General features: G+C 36.0%; 1 protein-coding gene across 2 annotated transcripts in view; it reads left to right on the top strand.

Annotated features, from left to right (window-relative positions):
- The window catches only part of RELN (reelin), a 458,093-nt gene that overhangs the window by 245,146 nt on the left and 192,608 nt on the right, over positions 1 to 20,339 (top strand). For both annotated transcript variants that reach the window (XM_039849355.1, XM_039849356.1), the window contains 2 exons: positions 11,062 to 11,158; positions 13,601 to 13,841. In XM_039849355.1, the coding sequence (XP_039705289.1) occupies positions 11,062 to 11,158; positions 13,601 to 13,841 (338 nt within the window). The remainder of the gene's footprint in view (positions 1 to 11,061; positions 11,159 to 13,600; positions 13,842 to 20,339) is intronic.

Here is a 20,339-nt window from a genome sequence, read left to right as displayed (position 1 = left end):
AGAGAAACTGTCCCTCAACTCTTTTAGAACAGCTAATTCAGAGGGAGAATTTGAGCCATATCTTCGTATGAATTATTGTTCACTTCCTCTATGAACTTACTGAAATATATTTCTAAATCTCATTTTTATTCAAGAGTCATTCTCCTTGATAAGTAAAGAGGATCTTGTGGAATTTATTATGAAATAGTGAAAGCCATTTCTGGAAACATGGAAATCTCCAAGTATGTGACTAACAAAATCTCTGGTGACTTGAGCTCAAAATAAATATAAATAAAAACAATTTTAGAAAATTTTAATGGTAAAATTAGTATAATACATATATTTTGTAAGGTTAAATATATGTTTTATTTGAGTATAAGATTATTGGACATAAAAGATGTTAAAATAAGATTTCCTTATGATTTGATTTTTGGATCCTCAAAGATCTATATTAACACAGAATTGAAATATTTATATATGGAACATTTTTGTGTTATCTAAATTTAGTGAGTAAAGGTTTGGAAGTGATTATAATTCAGGTTATCCTGTTTCTTCATCCTGAAGTTGACCTATTCCTTTTCAGGGAATGTATATTTTAAAAGACCAGTGTAAATGAATACGTACATATATGTGTGTATTTCAAATCCACTTCACCTCTTGGTGAACCAAGTCTTATTTTAGGTAATAAAAGAGAATATTCTGAAATATTGTAAGCATAAGGTTCTGATAAGTAGTTATCTTTACATGAATTCAAATACAGTTTGAAAGTAGATACTATGCCCTTTCCCTTTTGAAATATTTAATTCATTATCTCACACTTTGATGGGGCTTAAAAACTAAATTTCAGTAATTCATTTGTAAATATGCTCCACTAATATTTATTGAAGGCTGTTCTAATAGAAGGGACATAACAGCAAACCGCAAGATGAGAAGTTGATCATTGATGTACACTAAATGATCTCTCAACAATGAAAACTCATCCCATTGTCCTAGTCTGATATCTCTGAATTGCCACTTTCTCCGTATGTATATATGTATGTATGTATGTATGTATGTATGTATGTATGTATGTATTGCTTTAATTTTTTATTATTTTTATTAGTATTTTTATGATGACATTGGTTAACGAAATCCAATAAGTTTTAGCTGTACACTTTAACAATAAGGCAAATATATATTTACTTTATGGTACATACCTCACTCTGCTTTGATTTATACACTGTCCATTTCTGCACATCACTTTCATCCTTTATAGCTTAGATTTTTCCTTGGGGGCTAAAGAGTATACAAGTATCCCTCTTTGTTTATAGGGCAGAACTTTGCTCATAACTAGAACTAAATAAATATGAACTGAATTTAATTAAATTCATAGATTAGGAAAGGGATTTAGTGATGTTCCACATTGGTGCTCAGTAATATACCCATTGTTGACTGCTGAGGCAAGGATTATGCTGAATGAACTACATGGGCCATATTAGAACTTGATCTGAGCTGGCAGTTTTCACTTTATCAGTCAAGGACTCTTGATCAAGTCTTTTATCAGAGAGATCTTTAGAACATGACATATAACTATGTAACTATATATAGATATAGATATACAGATATATATATATAATACACACCTACATCCACCGTGTGGAAAAGCAAAACCTAAGGCACGAAGATACTGACCAGCCTTCAAGAAGTTTATTATCAGATAGGTGGGGGGAAAAGTTCGCATGTGAAAAAAAGACAAGGTAGGCTAATTAGAGGATGCAGATAAAAGGGGAGAATGAGAGCACAGTCTGCTGAAAAATCCAGGAAAGAAGAAGGTCCAGAGACAGGACTTCACCATTTGGGAGACTGACAAGAGCAGGCATGGCACCATCCCAGAGGGTCAGCATCACAGAGAAGGTTAGAGGTATGGCACCCTGCAGGGAGATAAGGCAGGGACCATTCCAGGCCCCAAGACCAAGGTCAGAGCCAGAACAGCAACAAGAATAGTCCTGCTAAGTCTCCAGATTGCTGAGGAGTAGGGAGGGGCGGTACTTAACACCTGCTGCCTAAGGTGGGAATTGGTCCTAGAAAATGGGCCAAGCATGAACACTGGGGTTAGGTTACATGGCCCTAGCCCTGGGTAAAGGAGGGCTGCTTGGCAGAGACTGTGGCAAAGCCTGCCCATTTTGCATTTTTCTTCCTTGTGTTTCTCCCGACTAGGCACTGATGAAAGTTCTGTGCTGTGGGCTTGGGAGGAGACTTGCACAGGGTTGGGTGCCTGAAAGTGGTTGAAAGTGACATGCATTCCATAAATTGGAAGAGAATTGGTTCCTTTCTCCCTTATAATAGGAGTGACAGTGAAAAGGAAGGAATACAAATATTTCAGACGTGAGGGAATGGGGATAGGACTGAAAGGGAGAAAGGTACAAAAGGGGAGGAGGACAGCTGTTCATTTTATATCCTGTGGTCATCGTCCATCTGGCATAAACTGGAAGAAGTCACCTAATGAGGTTTGGGAATTTTGGTCAAGGAAGTGACTAAAGGGGCAAAATATTAAGTACAATAAATCACATACTGTCACATTTATTCAGAAAGAAAGGTTTGCAGATCCAATAACCTGTTTATTAATTAAGTCAAAACAGATATTTTTACCAGTAGCCTCATGTTAAAAATAAACAAATATATGTCAGAGGTAAAGAAGTTTTGCTTTTAAAACCCAGCTCTTTCTCTACGTTTTATGAAAGAGGTCTTTCAAGTTTAAAGGAAGCATGTTTTTAGTGTAAGTACAGAATACTTTTGAGGACTTTTACTGTTCCCCTTTATTTGACCTCTCTTAACCTTAATATCAGTTTTTAGTAAATGCTTAAAATGGAAATTTCACTTGCATATAGTGATTATTCTTACAACACTGTGCTTGAAATATGTTTCTTCAGTTAAAAGTATGCTAAATTTTCCCCAAGAGTATTTTTTGGTGGACAAAACAGAGGTATTGACATAAACTCTAGATTCCCATATTCTAATAATTGATTAATTGATCTTTTGGGAGAACTAAAGATATTGGACATGTTGATTTCTCTAAACTGACAATTTTCATTAATAAAATAATGTGTATCTAAACTTCATTCTTCATACTTTACCAAAATTGAATTCATTTGCTCTTGACAGATCCAAGAGTAATTTGCGGATTTCCTCTCGTGCGGAATGGAACTGTTCTTAATTAAAGTCATATCTGTGGGCTCCTTTCAGTCACAATTCCCATCCCTGTCATTTGGGACTGAGAAGCCCCAGGATGCTTCCTGCCAGAGCTGCCACAAAGCATTATCCGATACAGTAACCATTTATTCCTTCCCTGCTTCTTACTCATGTATCAGACTACTGCCCTTTTGGCTACAGCTCCTGAACTTCAAGTCATGAGCTGCTGCTGTTTTTGTACATGCCCAAGCCAGGTGAATTGAGCCTGTCTTTTTGTAAGAGCCTGAAACAGCCCTGAGTAGCAGGATGTATGGGCGTGGTCAGAGATGGTACAACAGCTAAGAGAATGCCTAAGAGGAGCTGGGGGAGACTGTTGGCTCAGCTGAGAACGGCATTCCCTGTTTAGCCATTCCTCATGCATTTATTTCACCCGTGCTTTGAGAACTGGTAAAGTAGCCTATGTGGAACCAAACTCTCATCTTCCCAGGTAGATTTTTTTCCCCTTTTCCTTGAACTCTACATTTCAAATTACTTCATGGATAACTAATATACAGGAAGGTAATAAGTAACAAAAACAATTTGCTACCAAGAGTATCAGGCAAGAAGCTAGCTCACTACTAGAGTACACACTTGATTAGATTTTTTAAAAAATTTACAAACTAATGGAACAAATTTGTGTAGCTATGCCACATTACAAAACATTAGGCACTGATACACAAAACCTTATAAATTTTAGGTGTTTGTACTAGGAAAAGAATTAAAATGAACATGAAAACTAAGAAACATATTAAACCAGTTATCCTAGAAATTACAGTATTGTAAGCTTAAATTTAGGTACTGTTCATCAGGTAGTACTTCTGTACTTGCCATATTATCAAAATGTTGCTCTCCTTATAGTAGATTATTTTAAAGCCTTGGGCTAATAATACCCTTAGTATTTTTCTGGCAAACTCAATAACAAAGGAAATAAAAAATCTAAGTGTACTATAATCATTATTCTACATATTATTGTTACTGAAAAATAAACATGCACAGCTGCCTTCAATGAAATATTTGAACAGAATTTTGTAAAACTATTAAAATATTGATCATCTGTATTATAACAGTCCATGACTTCCACCAAATTTTGAAGAAGAATTGCATCACTTCTTGGCCTTTTGGCTAAGATCAAGTGTTGAAGTAGAATTGCAAAATAACAAATACGCTTTTACTGTGTTTCTTGATGCCTTTGGGTACAATAAGATTATTTTCTCCCTAGTGAATAGCAAGTACTGTCCTCAAAAATCACTCTTAGTAAGAAAAGGATGAATAATTGCCATAACTGCTTATTATTCCAATATCTTCAAGTTGCTCATCACCTTCACAATACAGAATGAGGCAAGTCTCTTTCTTGAATACCCTAGCCTGTGGTAACATGTAACATTCCCTGGGAGTGATAGGGTCTAGCTTTTTAAAAGCTTCTCTAAAAGTTTCCCATTGATCTTTCTCTCTTTCCATTCACTACAACCTCGAGTTAATGGTCCTGTTCTCCATTTACCTACCTTGTAAAGGTGCAAGGATGTGTTGATCTTGCTAAGATTTACAACAGTTATAGAAAGGAGTTCTAAGTACCCAGATTACATCCATTTCATAATTTTATGATCATTCTATATCAAATGCTGTTGTTTACATGCAGCTTCTGGAGCCCTGCTTGTCTCTGAGGTCTGAGATTTGAGTGATGGCAGTGGCAGCACATGTGCTGCCAGAATCCTCAGCAGGGGTCTGCCCAGACACTCCTCCAGCCGCCGTCAGTATTTGTGGGTCTTGCTCCACATCTAGAGGCATGATTTCAGGCAGTACTTTTCCTCATCTATAAATTCTGCTAGATCAGTTCTCTCCTCCTTCTGTGGCCCTGTGGAACATTTTAAAAGACAGCTTGTTCTTCAGGCAGAGCTTTGAGAAAAGAGGCTGCTCCAGGCAACGACTGCCAAACCCCCAAGAGGACAGTAGCTCCTTCTATTGTTTCTGCTCTGATTTACTTTGAAAAGTCCTGGGCTCTGTGGAGAAGGGCATAACCAAATAAAAATAAAACTACCCAGGCCTTGGGAGACTAAAACTATGGATATGATTTATCCTTCTACTATGAAAGTAAAAAGAAATAGAGAGGGCTACTGAAGATACAGGCTCACAATCCCTAATCTATAATTTCCACATTACAAAAAAACTCAGAAAAACCACAAACCTATTTTTTTTCATTTACGTGATGGCAAAGCCCGACATGACCTGAATTCATTTGGCAGTAAGAGCTGACTTGAAATGATTTAAGGCAATTCATAATATTTATTTATACCACTTATGTGAATCTTAATACATTTCACTGCAGAAATATTGATGTGTTTGGTTATAGAGTATTGCCCCAGACTTTGCTGAGAATGTTGCATAATATATGATATATGTGCCATATTACCTTTATGAAATTTTTAAATTAATTAAGTAAATAATTATTTTACCTCTGATATTTATCTTACCTCAAAGGATTATGGACCTGTATGGCTATTGTTCTGAGGAAGGGGATAAGTCTTAAATCTTTAATACAAGATATTATTAATATTTCTGTTTTTTAAATGGCCTTGATTTTATACCAAATCAGGCTCTTCTTTAAGTTGTTTTTATGATAACCACCCAAGAAGGATGGGGGAAAAAGGAAGAAGTTTATTTGTGAATTTTAGAAGCTTCCTGCCTAGCAGGTATTTGTAATCTCCATACATATGTATTATGTTAATGGGCTATTGCACAATGAACAGATTTTCAAAGTGCTTATTATGGGCTTCATTGATTTGCACATTATTGCTACTTGTTCATGTGCTTGTGTATTCTTGGCATTATAAACTGTAACAGCTCTTTAAGATTCTCCCAGCCAGCACTGTGCAGAAGCACTCCAGTTATCAAGTCCCAGAAGTTACAGGTTCTCTCTGACTTTTGTTGAGCCCCTGAGGTTCATGAGGGTCAACGTAGTTTTCGTTCAGGTTCATCCCCAACATATACAAAAATGAATGACATTTCTCTAGTATAAGCAAACAGTTACTTAAAAGTCATTTCATCAATGTTAATCCAGTTGTAATGTGATCATTTCCTTTTAAGAACATTTTAATTGAGCCATATCTGCCTTAACTAAGAGAGAAGGAAATTATAACTTCTTATTTTCTTTGTAATGTTGTCCTGCATTAAAATACATTTACCGCTTGAATGTGCCATGCTAAGCAAAGTGGAAAACAAACTGCGTAATTTGGACTTGTGATTGAAGACATTTGTGAACGCAGGGACACACACACAGTACATGCTCTGAACAGGGGTGGATTTGGGTTTTGTGAGTTCGCATTTGGAGCTTATACAATTTGGCTAACAGCCAGGGTCTCTAGGGGGGGAAAAACACAAAATTACACATTCAAGATTAGGTACACTCTAAATATTTAGAGTGAAAAAAAAAATCACAACAAATTACAGATTTTTAGAAGCTGACAATACCACAAACATCACAAAATCCAGAAATATAGCATAACATCTTTGTTAACTAAACCGAAATACCTTGTAATACTTTTTTTCTTACAAATTTTGGCTGCATTTTCTTAAATCACCTGTCATAAGGTAATTTTATAACATTTCCTATAGAGAAAATAGAAAGATAATTCCGCTTCGAGCTTGGTGGGTCAGAGTTTTGTTTTTGTTTTTTAAATAACATTATACCTTTAGAACTCCTTAATGATAATGTTACTTAAATATTGAGTATCATTATCAACTTGAATGATCTCTATAATATTTCTTTCATATATGAACTATAAGATTTCAGGTCATTTTAACTTTTCTTGTGCAGTGACTAGTCTTAACTACTCTTTGAATTGACGTCACTCATTAAAGTTTTTCACCCTTGTCCTTGAGTCAGAGGTGCATCAGCGTAGTGGGTGGTAAGTGTTCCTGGAAGCTCTTTGTACCCTGAGAATGACTACACTAACTCAACAGAAGGGACCTGCAAAACTACATTACCATATCCCACTAACCCAAAATAATGTTATTTCAAACTTAACTTTGGCTGGATCTCAAAAATACCTCTCCAATGCTACTTAACATGAAGGGAACACAGTAAGGGAGTAGTCAGAATCAAGACAGTGGTGTTAACCAGTTGTAAATGTCATAAAACATAGTCTTTTGGACACATTGCTGGACCTCCTCCCAGAGCTTGGAAGGTGCTTTTACAAGGGAGGGGCCCTGAAGCTTCAGATTCATCAGCTTCAGGGTAAATCCGTGTCTGTCTATACTGTCCACTGTAAACACTAGCATGTTAGAGTTAAGCGTTACATTTGTGTATGTTATATTGACACATATGTGTTTACATTGTGATAAATGTCATTTCCATACTTCTATCATACCCTCTTCCAAGTTGCCTCATCTTTCCCTTCCGAACACCAATCACTCCCATCACATTCCCTTTATTTTACACTGTTGCTTTTGCCTATCGCTGTAGTCATATGTAGAGATTTCTATATACTGCTGCAGCTAGTGTTCTCATTCCCAGTAAGTAATAGTGATTAATGGAAAAATAATACTTTTTTCAATGTAGATATTTTAAGCCATGGATTTTTTTTTTTTTTACATTCAGAATATTGTACAGCATGTTTACATGCCTTTATGACTCATTTTTTTTTGACAACTTTTGTTGTGAGTACAAATAGGGAAGGGAAAAGAGCACTGGGTTGGGAGTAAGGCCATTTAGTTCTTTCTCTGCCAGTTGACCTTGCCTCATAACCTTGGGTAAGTGATGGAGCCTCTCTGGGCCCCTGGAAACTCATTGTGAGGGTATTCCTCTTCATGATCTGTTAAGTGTCTTCCCACTGTGGTCTTAAATCCTAGAACTGGGTGACAAGAATGAACTAGGAGTTAATCAGGAATACATTTGGTCTGCAAATATAGTTATGATTTTGTCTGTTTTAGTTAAGGCAGCCCCCACAAGAAATATCAAAGTAGTTGCCATATTTTTATTCAACCAAATGAAGTTAATTTATACTTACAGCTTGTTCCATCACCACGGAAAGATATTAAATAGAGGAACAGAAATGCAGCATCAGCTGAACTCTGTAATTTGTTACCCAAACAACATTCAGCACGAGAGATTGAATGTGTTGCCATCAGACTCTTCCTAGAAGAGCATCTATCGCTACAGTCGTGAACAGAGGCTATAGGTCACCCCCGTCTCTTTATCCTGCCGAAAAGAAGAATACAAAAGAGATGATGATGATGATGATAATGAGATAATAAATAGTTGTGGTAATAGTAGTAGTAGTAGTAATGGTATCATCATATTTCCAAAAGATTCACTTCCTAGAGTTTAACTATTTTCTAGATGTCATTCATTCATTCATTCATTCATTCATTCAACAACTCTTCACTGAGCTCCTTTTCTGTGTGAAGCAGCTCTCAAGGCACTGGGGAGACAGGATTAGTGAAACAAAATCTTTGCATTGGAGATGCTAACATTTTGGTGGGAGAGGGCAACCATCAAACAAACGACTATATCAGGGAGTAATAAATGCAATGAAGAAAATGAATCAGGGGTCAGCAAGTGAGGGGTAGCATTTTATCGAAGGTAGCCAGGAGAGGCCTCTGAGGATGTAAACATTGAGCAGAGGTCTGAATTGTGTAAAAGAGTTACCTTGGCAGAAGGAACAGCCAACACAAGAGTCATGAGGACCTATTGTGTCAACACAAGAGCCTTATGTAGATGTCAGTACTAAATAATGTTTTACTTCTTAAGTGGGAATGACTGTTTTTCCTGAATGACAGCCAAAGAGAAGTGGGACTGAATCACAAGAAAGTAACTACGCTTTTTAAAAAATATATATTTATTTAAATCAGTTTCAAGTATATAGTACATTGGTTAGACATCTATATAGTTCATAAAATGATCTGCTTTTGAGTTTACATGTACCTCTGATATAAGAAATATATTTATTAATTGGTTTACTCATTGATTAATTAGTTGACAGAGCAATCATCTTGGCCTGACTTCCTCTAACAAAAGTTATGAAGTCTAGTACCCACCTAACACAATATTATGGACTGTATTCCGTATTCTGTACTTTACATCCCATGACTATTTTATGACTACCAATTTGTACTTCTTAATCCCTTCACCTTTTTTACCCAGCCTCCCAATCTCCCTCCCACCTGGCAATCCTCAATTTGTTCTCTGTATCTGTAAGTTTGTTTCTGTTTTGTTTGTTCATTTATTTGTTCTTTAGATGCCCATGCCCTGTCCAAGTGTAGCTAAGTGGCTGAGAAAAAAGTGAGTCACTTGCCAGGTGCCTTTTTCTTTTATGGGTGCATAATCGACTTAATCTCATAACGTTGAGATGGTAGCGTAAGAAAATAGAAGTCATGTGTGTTATCAAGGTCATAGCTGGACACATTTTCATTTTGATGTTTATCAGCTTACCTTCACTCTTAATTTGTAAACAATTTGCAAGGAATTGCATTCTGTGAGGAACATCTTTGGTTATCATTTGTCCTATCTTTTCCTTTTTCAGGGATTCACCTTATACATTTACTTTTAAGTGCTTATGGCATATACAACATAAAGGAAGCATATAAATACCATTTAAATTCTTTAGGCTAATTTTAAATTTCTTTTGAAATAACAGATTGTCTGTCAGACCTTATTTCTGTTTATGTTGAAATTTGTCCCACATAATCCTGGCTGTTTCCATTTCCAGCCCCACAGTTTGATACTTATTTTAAGCAGCTGCTTATGAAAGGTAGAATTTAGCAATGATCAAAATGGCATAAGGTGGGTTTCTGTTTGAGCTCTGGGTAGCTTTTCTTTGAATGCCTTTTCTTTCATGCATTTTGACCTATATTTTGGCTATAAGAATAAGTCTGGGAAATCTGTTTGGCCTTTTAGCACATTGCCAGCTTTGGTGATTGCAAGCTAACTGGTGTTGGACTAAATACCACTGAAATAAAATAAATGAGTCTGATTAAAGCCTGGAACTCCTGAGTGCTACAAATGTAAAAACTGTCAACAGATGCCATTTGTTGAAAACCAGGCTCCTTTAGCAGATGGCTGTAGGTTGAACATAAATTGCACTCTTTTTTTTCTTTTGGTTCATTTGTTTTTAATATAGTATTAAAAATCCTGCTGTTCAGTTACAGTAAACTTCTGGCATATGCTCCATGGCTGTTTGGGTAATCCTGAGAGGATCTTTGAAATTACAGATATACTACGTTTTATTATATTAACTGATCGAACATGTAGAAACATTCTTATCAGAGTTTTAAAACTTTCTTTGTTGTTCATATTTTTAATACTGAAAATAATAATGAGAAATAATCACCAAATAGTCACAATGGGATAGAATGTCCTTCTCTTAAATCTTTAATGTTGGGCTGTAATAAAATAATATCAATCATATCTTCAGTAGTTCTCATTCATTTAGTACTTGAATTTTCTTTTTAATATTTTAGTTTCTCATTTACTCTCATCATTTAAATAAAACATACACAAAAGAAGGGTGTTTTTATTTCTCATTCAATTTAATGACCTATATATCATTTAATGCAATCACTACTAATTGATATTAACTTGCAAAAATCATGATGCATTTTAATCATTTTATAATATTTAGATGTTTCTTGGCATAGCACTTAAATGATTATTTTATAATTTAAGAAATCTACAATTTACCTTGTTTGCCTGTTTTATGATTCCCAAAATTATTTATCAAATAATATTTATCAGAACAGATTACAAGAAATTCTAACATAGTTAGAAGAATTAGGAAATAATGAGATAAATATCTAAATGAGTAGAAAATTAAAGTATTTATCAAGAAGGATAATATGTAATTACACTGTTTTTTAACTTTGCAACATTGCTATTTACAGGTTCAGGTTCATGTCGCTTTAGTTATTCAGACCCTAACATCATCGTGTCATATGCCAAGAATAATACCACAGACTGGATTCAGCTTGAGAAAATTAGGTTTGTTATAATTTAAAGTATTTTCATAAGTTCTAATATAGGTGGATTTTTACCTTTCTATTTGCCGTCTTCATCTACCTGACTTAATTCTTCATAGTTAAGAGTACTCTGGTTGTTAGTAACGTTGAATTACATGGATACTTATATTATGATCTGCCCTGTTTTAAGAAGTACCGTTAAAAATGTCATTTGCCATTCGGAACTTCCATTGTCAATAGCAGCTATAACAAACTATTTTTGGTCAAAGCATATTTGGAATAATAACCTTTATGATGGAATCCTCCAGAAAATATCCCCCATCTCTCTAGGTGACCTGGCTATGGCTTGGTTTATAGGCCTAGGAATATGTCAGATTACCAACTAAATTTTCCAATCTGTGATAATAGTGAGTTCATAGCCACTGGGTCTTTTGCATCTAATCTCTAATTCTGTCATTTCCTTCTAAATGCCCTAAAGCTAATTCTAAAATTCTATTATCGTAATTATGCTACAGCTTGTAATCATTTATTATATTTTCTGTATTTTTTTTTAAATCCATCAATTAGAAGGTGAGGTAGAATATTTGAAGAAGCTCATTCAAGTTGAAGATTTGGTTAAATTAGGAATACTCAAATTGTGTTTACTACTTATGCATAGGTTAAAACAAAACAAAATTAATAATGGATCCTTAAGTATGGTAAGATATTAGAAGAAAAAAATACCTTTAACTTTTATAAAGTAGTTATTCTAATTGGTTTCATTCTTAGTATAGCTCAAATAGAACATTTTCTATCGGTTTGTAGTTTTCCTTTTCACATGCTGTTTTCCTTACCATATTTCTATGTTGAAAGAATTGGGTTTTATTTAGGGGGGAGAATAAATATTAGGTTCTTAGTCGTTAATACAAAACCAATCTGTCCAAAGTTTCTAGTATTTCAAATTTTTTAAAGAATTGTTACAAATCTAAGTTTTAGTCTAATCGAAAACTGAGAAAAGTTATTCTAACTCATGGATTTTAATAAATTGCTTTCCTCTGCAGCAGGATAACATATAATTTATAGATCCTTGGTACAAGCCAAGCTCTGACATGCTATACCAATTATATAACAAAACATTTTGCTATTTTAAAAATGTTTTCATATTAAATACATACATAAATGGCTTTAAGCAAGACAGCATAAATATTGGGAATTTTACCCACACCTCCATTTTTTCTCTGTCTAGTATATCATAGTTTAGATAAATCGTAGTAGCTGTTTCTTACTGGAAAACAGCTACGTGCTTTTGATATGACAAGTAGTGAATGTACACATTTAATTACAACATATAAAGATCACATTTGGCCGATTCCATCCAGTTTTTCACTAAAGGAGATTTTCAACTCTGAGACATGTATCAAACTATCATATCATTAATGCAAATTTTCCTTACCATTAGTGATCAGAGTGAATATATTTTCAATCACTTTCTAAAACTAAAACATATTATTTTCATTGGTTTAAATTCTTTTGGAGCTAAAATCATAATCATCATGAAATATTTTAAAAGAAATGGGAATTGACTACCCCCAAAGGTAAGGTACACCATCTATAAACTAACCTACACTGACAATTTTACAGATATATATATGCTTTATTGGTGAGTGAAAAATGTTTATCCTGTCTGTATTCCTTTCAGAACTGATTTATAGTAATCCCAGAATACTACTAGTTTGCATTTAATACCACTTTTAATCTTGGCTAAATCAATCATTTTTACTATAGCAGATTTCTGCTTTGGTGGAATAAAATGTTCAATAAAAATACCTTATTTAGCAGAAGGGCCTGGATTCTAACACATGTGATATAAAAATAATGTTAAATTATATCAAGTTTTTAAAGGTTGATCTGCACAAAATTGTAAAGAATTACAGAGCATTTAATTCTCATGGCAAACCTCACATTTCATGTAGACAAAACAAAAGTGTATCTGGATAATAAATATAAAATAACTATTATGTAAAGATGCAAAATTTCAAAGAGTCAAAATTAAGAGAATAATTTTATAGTTTTTCTCCTTTCGTTCTTAGTATCAAATAAAATAAACTATAGATTGATTGTCTACCACATGCGGAAAACTGTACTGGACACACTTTGATTTTCTACAAGCTCCATAGAAGTGTGTGCCGTTTTCTCTTCATCTATTCCTTTACTGACTTAGTGCCTGCCTTTTGTTAAAGGTAAACCTCTTGAAGACATTTAATACTTCAACTGTCATCACTCAATATGAACATCCGAATAATCAACATATACTGAAAGGTTTAAGGCCTTTAAGGTTGTATGTATTTAATCTGTAATGTATATAATATTTTTAAGATAATGAAACTACAGTCTTAATTAAGAAATCAAATCGATCTATAAGAAAGAAAAAGTAGACCTTGTTTAACTTTACTGTGGTACCAATCCCCATCTCACCCTGTTCCAGAGCCCCTTCCAATGTCAGCACAATCATCCATATACTCTACCTTCCTGAAGACGCCAAAGGAGAGAACGTCCAGTTTCAGTGGAAGCAGGAAAATCTCCAAGTAGGCGAAGTATACGAAGCCTGTTGGGCCTTAGATAACATCCTGGTCATCAACTCAGCTCACAGACAAGTCATTTTAGAAGACAGTCTTGATCCAGTAGACACGGGCAACTGGCTTTTCTTTCCAGGAGCTACAGTTAAGGTTTGACTGCTCTTTTGTTCCTTCTCCTGTCCTCAAAAAACCTAAAGCTCAATAAACCAAATTGTACAAAGATGGCCAAGCTTACCAGGCCCATTAGTAAAAGAATAGATAATGTTCTTATTTATGTTACCTCCTCTTTTAGGGATGGAAAATCATTATTACAAAAACATTCATTTAACAAGTATTTTTGAGGGCTCATTGTGCCATGTACCGGGCTGAACCTAGAGAATATAACCACAAAAGGCAGATATGTTTCTTCCCTTCATGTGGCTGTCAACTTAGTGTGAGCAGTTAGATGTTCCACATGCAAGTACAAAATAGCATAATTGTTATGGTTTGCAGGGGAAATTGAGAGTGCTATGGAAGTATAATGTACAGTACCAAATCCAGACTTGAAGGATTAGGAAATCTATTCAGGAGAATAAGGAATTCAAGTAGAGACTTAAAGATAATTTGGAGTTTGGCCAGGTGGGATGAATAGTGTTTCTATAACCAGAAGTCACGTACATAAAGGCTGGACAATGAGAGCACAAAGCAAAGGTCTTGGACGGTCTTCAAAATAGTTGTCTAACAGATTTTTGAGTTGAGATTTATGATAGTAAAGTCTTGGAGACATGGCCAGTTGTAAAACCTTGAAGGTCTTACAAATTGCTATAGAGTTTGAACTTTATCCCGAAAGTAATAGGCCATCATAGAAGCGCTCTAAATCAGTCATACAATCAGATTGGATCTTAAAATATCCCCTCAAGAAAGGAAGATGGAATGGAAGAGAGAGAGTGCATGCAGAGAGACCAAAAAAGGAAGCTAACGGTAATCCAATGGGAGATTGTATTGGCCCAAATTAGAGGGCGGGGGTGGGGTGGGAAATATAGATAGATTTCAGAGATTTTTATGAGAGGGAATACAGAAGGTTGGGACTGATTAAGATGATGAGGGAATAGCAGGTGTCAATGACAAGGTTTGGGCAGCTGGGTGGACAGCAGTGCCATTCACTGAAACAGGAAACAGAAGGAGAAGCAAGTTCACAGGAGTTAGTGAATTCACTTTGGACATGTTGATCTTTTTTTAAATTGAGGTATATTTGACATACGACATTATATTAGTTTCAGGTATACAACATAGTGATTATGATATTTGTCTAAGTTTCTAAGATGTTTACATCTTAACTAAACCAAAGAGTAAGTCTAACAGCAAAATTGAGAAAGTATGCTTAATTATAAAATAGAGCTTATTTAAGAAAAAGATGTCCAAGCACAAGTAGGATACTCTTTGTCTAAGTTATAAGAACTACTTTTTATTGAGCACTTACTATTCCAGGCACGTGTATGCACACACGCACGCATGTGTGCGCACGCACACACACATAGGATTAATATCTCATCTCATATAATTTGACCCTTATAAACCTATAAAGAAGGTGCTGTATTAGCCCCATTTTACAGATGTTAAAAGTAGACATAGAGATGTTGAGTAACTTGTTCAAATATACTTCTCACCGGTGGCAGAGCCAGGATTCAAATACAGAAATCTGACTTGATTTTGATCTCAGTAGCCACATGACTCTGCTCTTACAAGTAATAAATATAAACTGACATGCTCCCATTTTTCCTGTGTCTTTCCAACATCCATTGTTTAAATTATCTTCTCATTTTTTCCCCATAACTTTCTGACTATAGGTTAAAAGATTCTTGTTTTTCCCATATTTCTTGATCTTGCTCCAGCCTTATTCCATTAATACTGTAATACTACATGTTCCTTTCTCCTGATGACTAATTTTTATACATTAGAATTTAGTAAATGTAGACCAAACACTGGTCTCTTCCTTCTCTTCCACAGCTGATTTTGTTTTCACAATCCTAGTTACTGGTCCATCTCAGGTATTGACTTCTGACCTAAAGTAAACTTAAGATGATAAGACTATTAAAATATTTCCCTTATGGAGGCAGGAGGCATTCAGTAACCCACCTGGGAGGTAAAGTAGAGTGTAAATAGTGGGACACTAAATAAAATCAGCAGTCTAACGGTAGCAGACTACTTGTGACAAGGATGTTAAAAGCCAAGGATAATACAAAGGGATGCCACTGATAAAAACTCCAGCATTATTCCTTAAGAGAAACTACATCATGTTCAAGACCTTTAATGGCTTCCTGTGTCAGCCTACAAGATACAAACCAAACTCCCTGACATGTAAGTCAAGCCCCTTTCTGGTCTAGCCCAGCCTGACATTCCATCCTTATCTTTCACTCCACTGTGTTCCACCCTCACAAATACAACAGGGAATTTCACACTCCCACCCCTTCAGACGTGCTTTCCTGCTTTTCTTCAGTTCAGATGTCATTGTGTGAAGTTTTATATAGTTGTCTCCCTCCTCCCTGTGCTGTTAGAACATTAGATTGAACAAACAGGACTTGGGGAAGAGGATGGGGACTGGCTGTAGCAAACAGGGCCATTCATTTTCCCAGCTGACCATTCAAATTTATTTCTGCCTTCTTTGCACAAAAACTAAGGCCCATCCCAAGATGGCTGATAGACCAAAAACATCATCCAATCACTTTAGTCTTCCAGACTGTCTCAGTTAAATAACAGATATGACCAATTCACTGTAATGATCCAGTAGTTTCTCCCTTCCTCCAGCTTAGGTTGCTGCAGCAGGCAGTGGTCATCTTCTCCTTCCTCAGCACCCCACATGCGTTTCAGCCTCTGAACCCTCCAGGGCTGGGTCTGGAGGAAGGAGAGACAAAATACAGATATTGTTATAAGCCAGAATTACTGATCCCTTGTCCTGGCAACTGCTCAAAGCTGGCACTCTTGTGTGTGCGCTCTCCTCTCTCCTCTCTCTCCTCTCTCTCTGACTCTCACCTCTCTATCTGTCTGTCTCGTCTGTCTATCTATCTATATCTATCTATCTATCTATCTATCTATCTATCTATCTATCTATCTATCTATCTATCCATCCCTACTTCTATCTCTATTTCTGTTGGTAGCTGTAGGCTCTTTGGAAATCTCCCCACTCCTCACCAAAGCTTGGGATACAGTTCTCCTATGCATCTTTCATGTCTGTTTCCACAGCCTTAGCCACCGGGCTGCTGGCTAATGACTACAACTTTTTTTTGCTGAGGGCTCCTTGCCCCTCCAGGGAACCCTTCTTAGACAAACTAGGTTGCCTCTTGCGTGAGCAGCCCAAGCCTAGTCTATGGTAAACATTCGCCTTGGCGCCATCATTGGGAGGACAGCAGTTACTTCTTCTAAGTGCATCTCTTTTCTTAACCAGCCACCTTGCAGGCAGCTCCAGGCACTAGTCTCAGCCCATAAAGCGTGTCCTCCAGGTGGTGTCCTTGAAGTCCTATACACCGGGCTTGAGGGGAGGGCAGATGCCGTCCTCCCCTGACTTGGGCATGAATGATATTCACTACCCTCTCTAAAGAAATTGTCTCTCTGTTGTCCAGCTTCCTACTCACGTCACCTTCAAGCTATATACCTTCAATGTGAGTAAGTGACTGAGCCCTTTTACCATCTCTTTTGCTAGGTCTTTAGAGTTGGTCCATCACCTCACTTTGGAGTACGCCACCTATTTTCCTAGAGCCTCAACTAAAACCTACACAAAACTAGTTCCATTTCAACATTCCATTGCACTGGACATTTACTTCTATGAGAGCATTTACAACATTGCTTTATCTTTTATTTGTTTCTTTCTCCCTGGTTAGAATGTTAGCTTCTTAAGCTCAGGGACTATTCCAACCTTTTTTGAATTTCCGATGTGTGGTACATGATAGATTATTAGGTATTAATTGCATGGATGAAAAGCTGGAAAAAATAACAAAAATATCTAGTGTATGGACAAAGGAAATGAATTTCATATTCAGTGATGAAAATGTTGTGAACAGGACTGGATATCGTACAAGTGTTGAGAAAATTGGCTTAACTCTTGATTTATATCTTGGCTTCACCATTCATTAGCCATGTTATTTAACCTCTCAGTTCCTCAGTGTCCTCACCTATAACAGAGCTAATAATAATATGCTCCTCATGTTGTGATAATTAAATAAGAAAATACATGTAATACCCTTAGCACAGTGCCTGGCACATAGAAGTGGCTTAATAAATATGTGTCCTCTTCATTGAAAACTTTGAGAAAAAATAAGCTCCACAAAGAGGTGAATATAAAGGAAAATGAGTAGAAGGCAAAGGCTTGAGCTGACAGCTCCAGTTATGAGAGGGAAAGGAACACAACAGAAAAATTATAGACTTCACAAATTATGTCTTCCTTATATATTATTAAAGTAATATCAAAATCAAATGCACTAAATTGATTGTATTGGACACAAGTATCGTAACCTTTGTCAATCAAAATAAGAAATAGTTTCCACTGGAATTAAGTTTCAGTGCCATTCATGTAATTGGAATTATTAATAGTTTTTATTATTAAAAACAAATGATTTTAAGTGCTACTTTCATAAAACAAGTAAATAGAGAGTGATGAGCATATAAACTGTCCAGCTGATGATCTTGAAAATAATATTTGAGAGTGTCAGGTCAAATAGGAAAGATAAAAATGAGTCACTGGCATTCACAGTACATATTTCTCCTTGTCGTCTTTAGATTTATTCTTTGGTTTCTTTGGGAATATTTAATTCGTTTTATCTGAGCCTGTCCTTGTTTACCTCAAGTAGGGCAGAATGATATAAGACCTAATAGAGTAATTAACTTGAGTTTATGTGATCTGGGGAATTGCAATTATAGGTCACCAGTTTAAATCTGCCCTGGGTTGGTAGAAGGCCATTACCATCTGTTGGTTCTTTAATTAATATGAAATAGATGTATAACAGTACCAGTTTTTAACACAAACCTGGCCTTATATTTGTTGTACTTTTTGATTTGGGAGGACTGTAAGATTATAGAACTAATGTTTTTCTTATATAGCTATCCGTGTTTCTCCTCCATTCTCCTTACAAATTCATGGCCTTGCTTGATTCATCTTCCAATGTTTTTCCAGAGAACTTGCCCATGCGGAAGAAAAGGCACACCACATTCTATGCTTCTAATTACCATCATGACGTTTTATTTCCCACAAATCCCTAAGCAGCCCTTTGTTCATTACTAAACAGGTGGGGCTCTAAATGCCAATAAATATAGTGCTGCAAGTCAGAAAGCTCCCCAGAGCACCACAGCCTCATTAGCGATCTCCCACAACAAGCAGAGCGAGGACTCAGCCAAGCAAGAAGCCTGAAACCTTGTCCATGTTGAATTACCTGTCTTAGTTATTGGTTGTGGTGATTTTGCCTTCTTTCACAGAATATTTCATCCTTTTAAACTTTCGTATATAATTTCCAGACTAATCAAGGATTATTTGTGTAAGTTTTTCCTATTCTAAAGATGCAGAATGTACTCTGCCAGTGCATTTGCAGTTGCTAGAATAGCTATTGCTGCTATGGCTGCCATCCTGGGCAGTGCCTCTCTCTGTCGGGTGGCTGGGGGTGTTTGTGCCACATTTAAGAATGGAAGGCACATTCTTCCTGCCTGAAGTGGGAAAATAATTAATCTCAAGGCAACTTCTGATACACCAACTCGGTGACAGTGGTCAAGGTTTAAAGGAAATGAACCGATTTTTTTGGTCCCTTTCATTAAAAACATATAGTATCAAGAATCAGTGTTTCACCTTGAGTGGGATTCTCATATCTCAGAATGATACTTGCAGTAGCTTGTATACTGGAAAATAATAAATAATAATAGTAATCATAGTGATGATAACAATAATAGGAATAGTAGAAATAGTAGTAATGATGGCATTTCATGAATGCTTTGTAGGTACCAGCACCGTGAGAAAGGTGCTATCGTCCAAGTTTTATATCTGTAGTAGATGAACATGGGTGTCTATAAAGACCCTGGATGTTTAGCGACTAATTTTCCTTAGTCACTCTTGAAACATCTGGACAAGTTCATCAAAGTCATCTGTTTTCAACTCCTCAAACACGAGTCCCGCAATCTGCAAATATCCTAATTTCAAGTTCAAAGAGAAATGTAAGTTTTCAAAAGGTAAACCAGGTGCTGCTGCAGCTGCCTGCTTTCCATGAGTCACCATCAAAGAGAACTGCAAGTACTCAGAGGAGAACCCAGGGACAAATGATTAGGAAAGAGCTGTGAGCAGGTTTCGGTTTGTGTTTTTTCTGTTTTCCTCACCCTTTAAGAGTAGTACCCCATGAAACAGAGTTTCCAAATGGATCAGTATGCCATGGACGTGAATATTGGTCAAGCAACTGCTTCATTTTGTTTGTTTACTCTCATCTTTAGAGGTAGCCAAAATCTGTATTTTGAAAGCATCAATCATTCATGGCTCCTTGGGGGTGTGTGTGTGTGTATATGTGTGTGTGTGCGCACACGTGTGTGCTTTGCTCACTCACCATTAATAAATGTTTATATCTGCTTGACTACTCTGGTTACTCTCAGATTGCAAAGGCATAAATCATCAGCTTCTGTCAGCTCTGGAATTGACTCACAGAT

The sequence above is a fragment of the Pteropus medius genome, unplaced genomic scaffold (genome assembly GCF_902729225.1).
Source record: "Pteropus medius unplaced genomic scaffold, Ma_sr-lr_union100, whole genome shotgun sequence".
Classification (NCBI taxonomy): domain Eukaryota; kingdom Metazoa; phylum Chordata; class Mammalia; order Chiroptera; family Pteropodidae; genus Pteropus; species Pteropus medius.
This window is presented reverse-complemented; position numbering and strand designations above follow the sequence as displayed.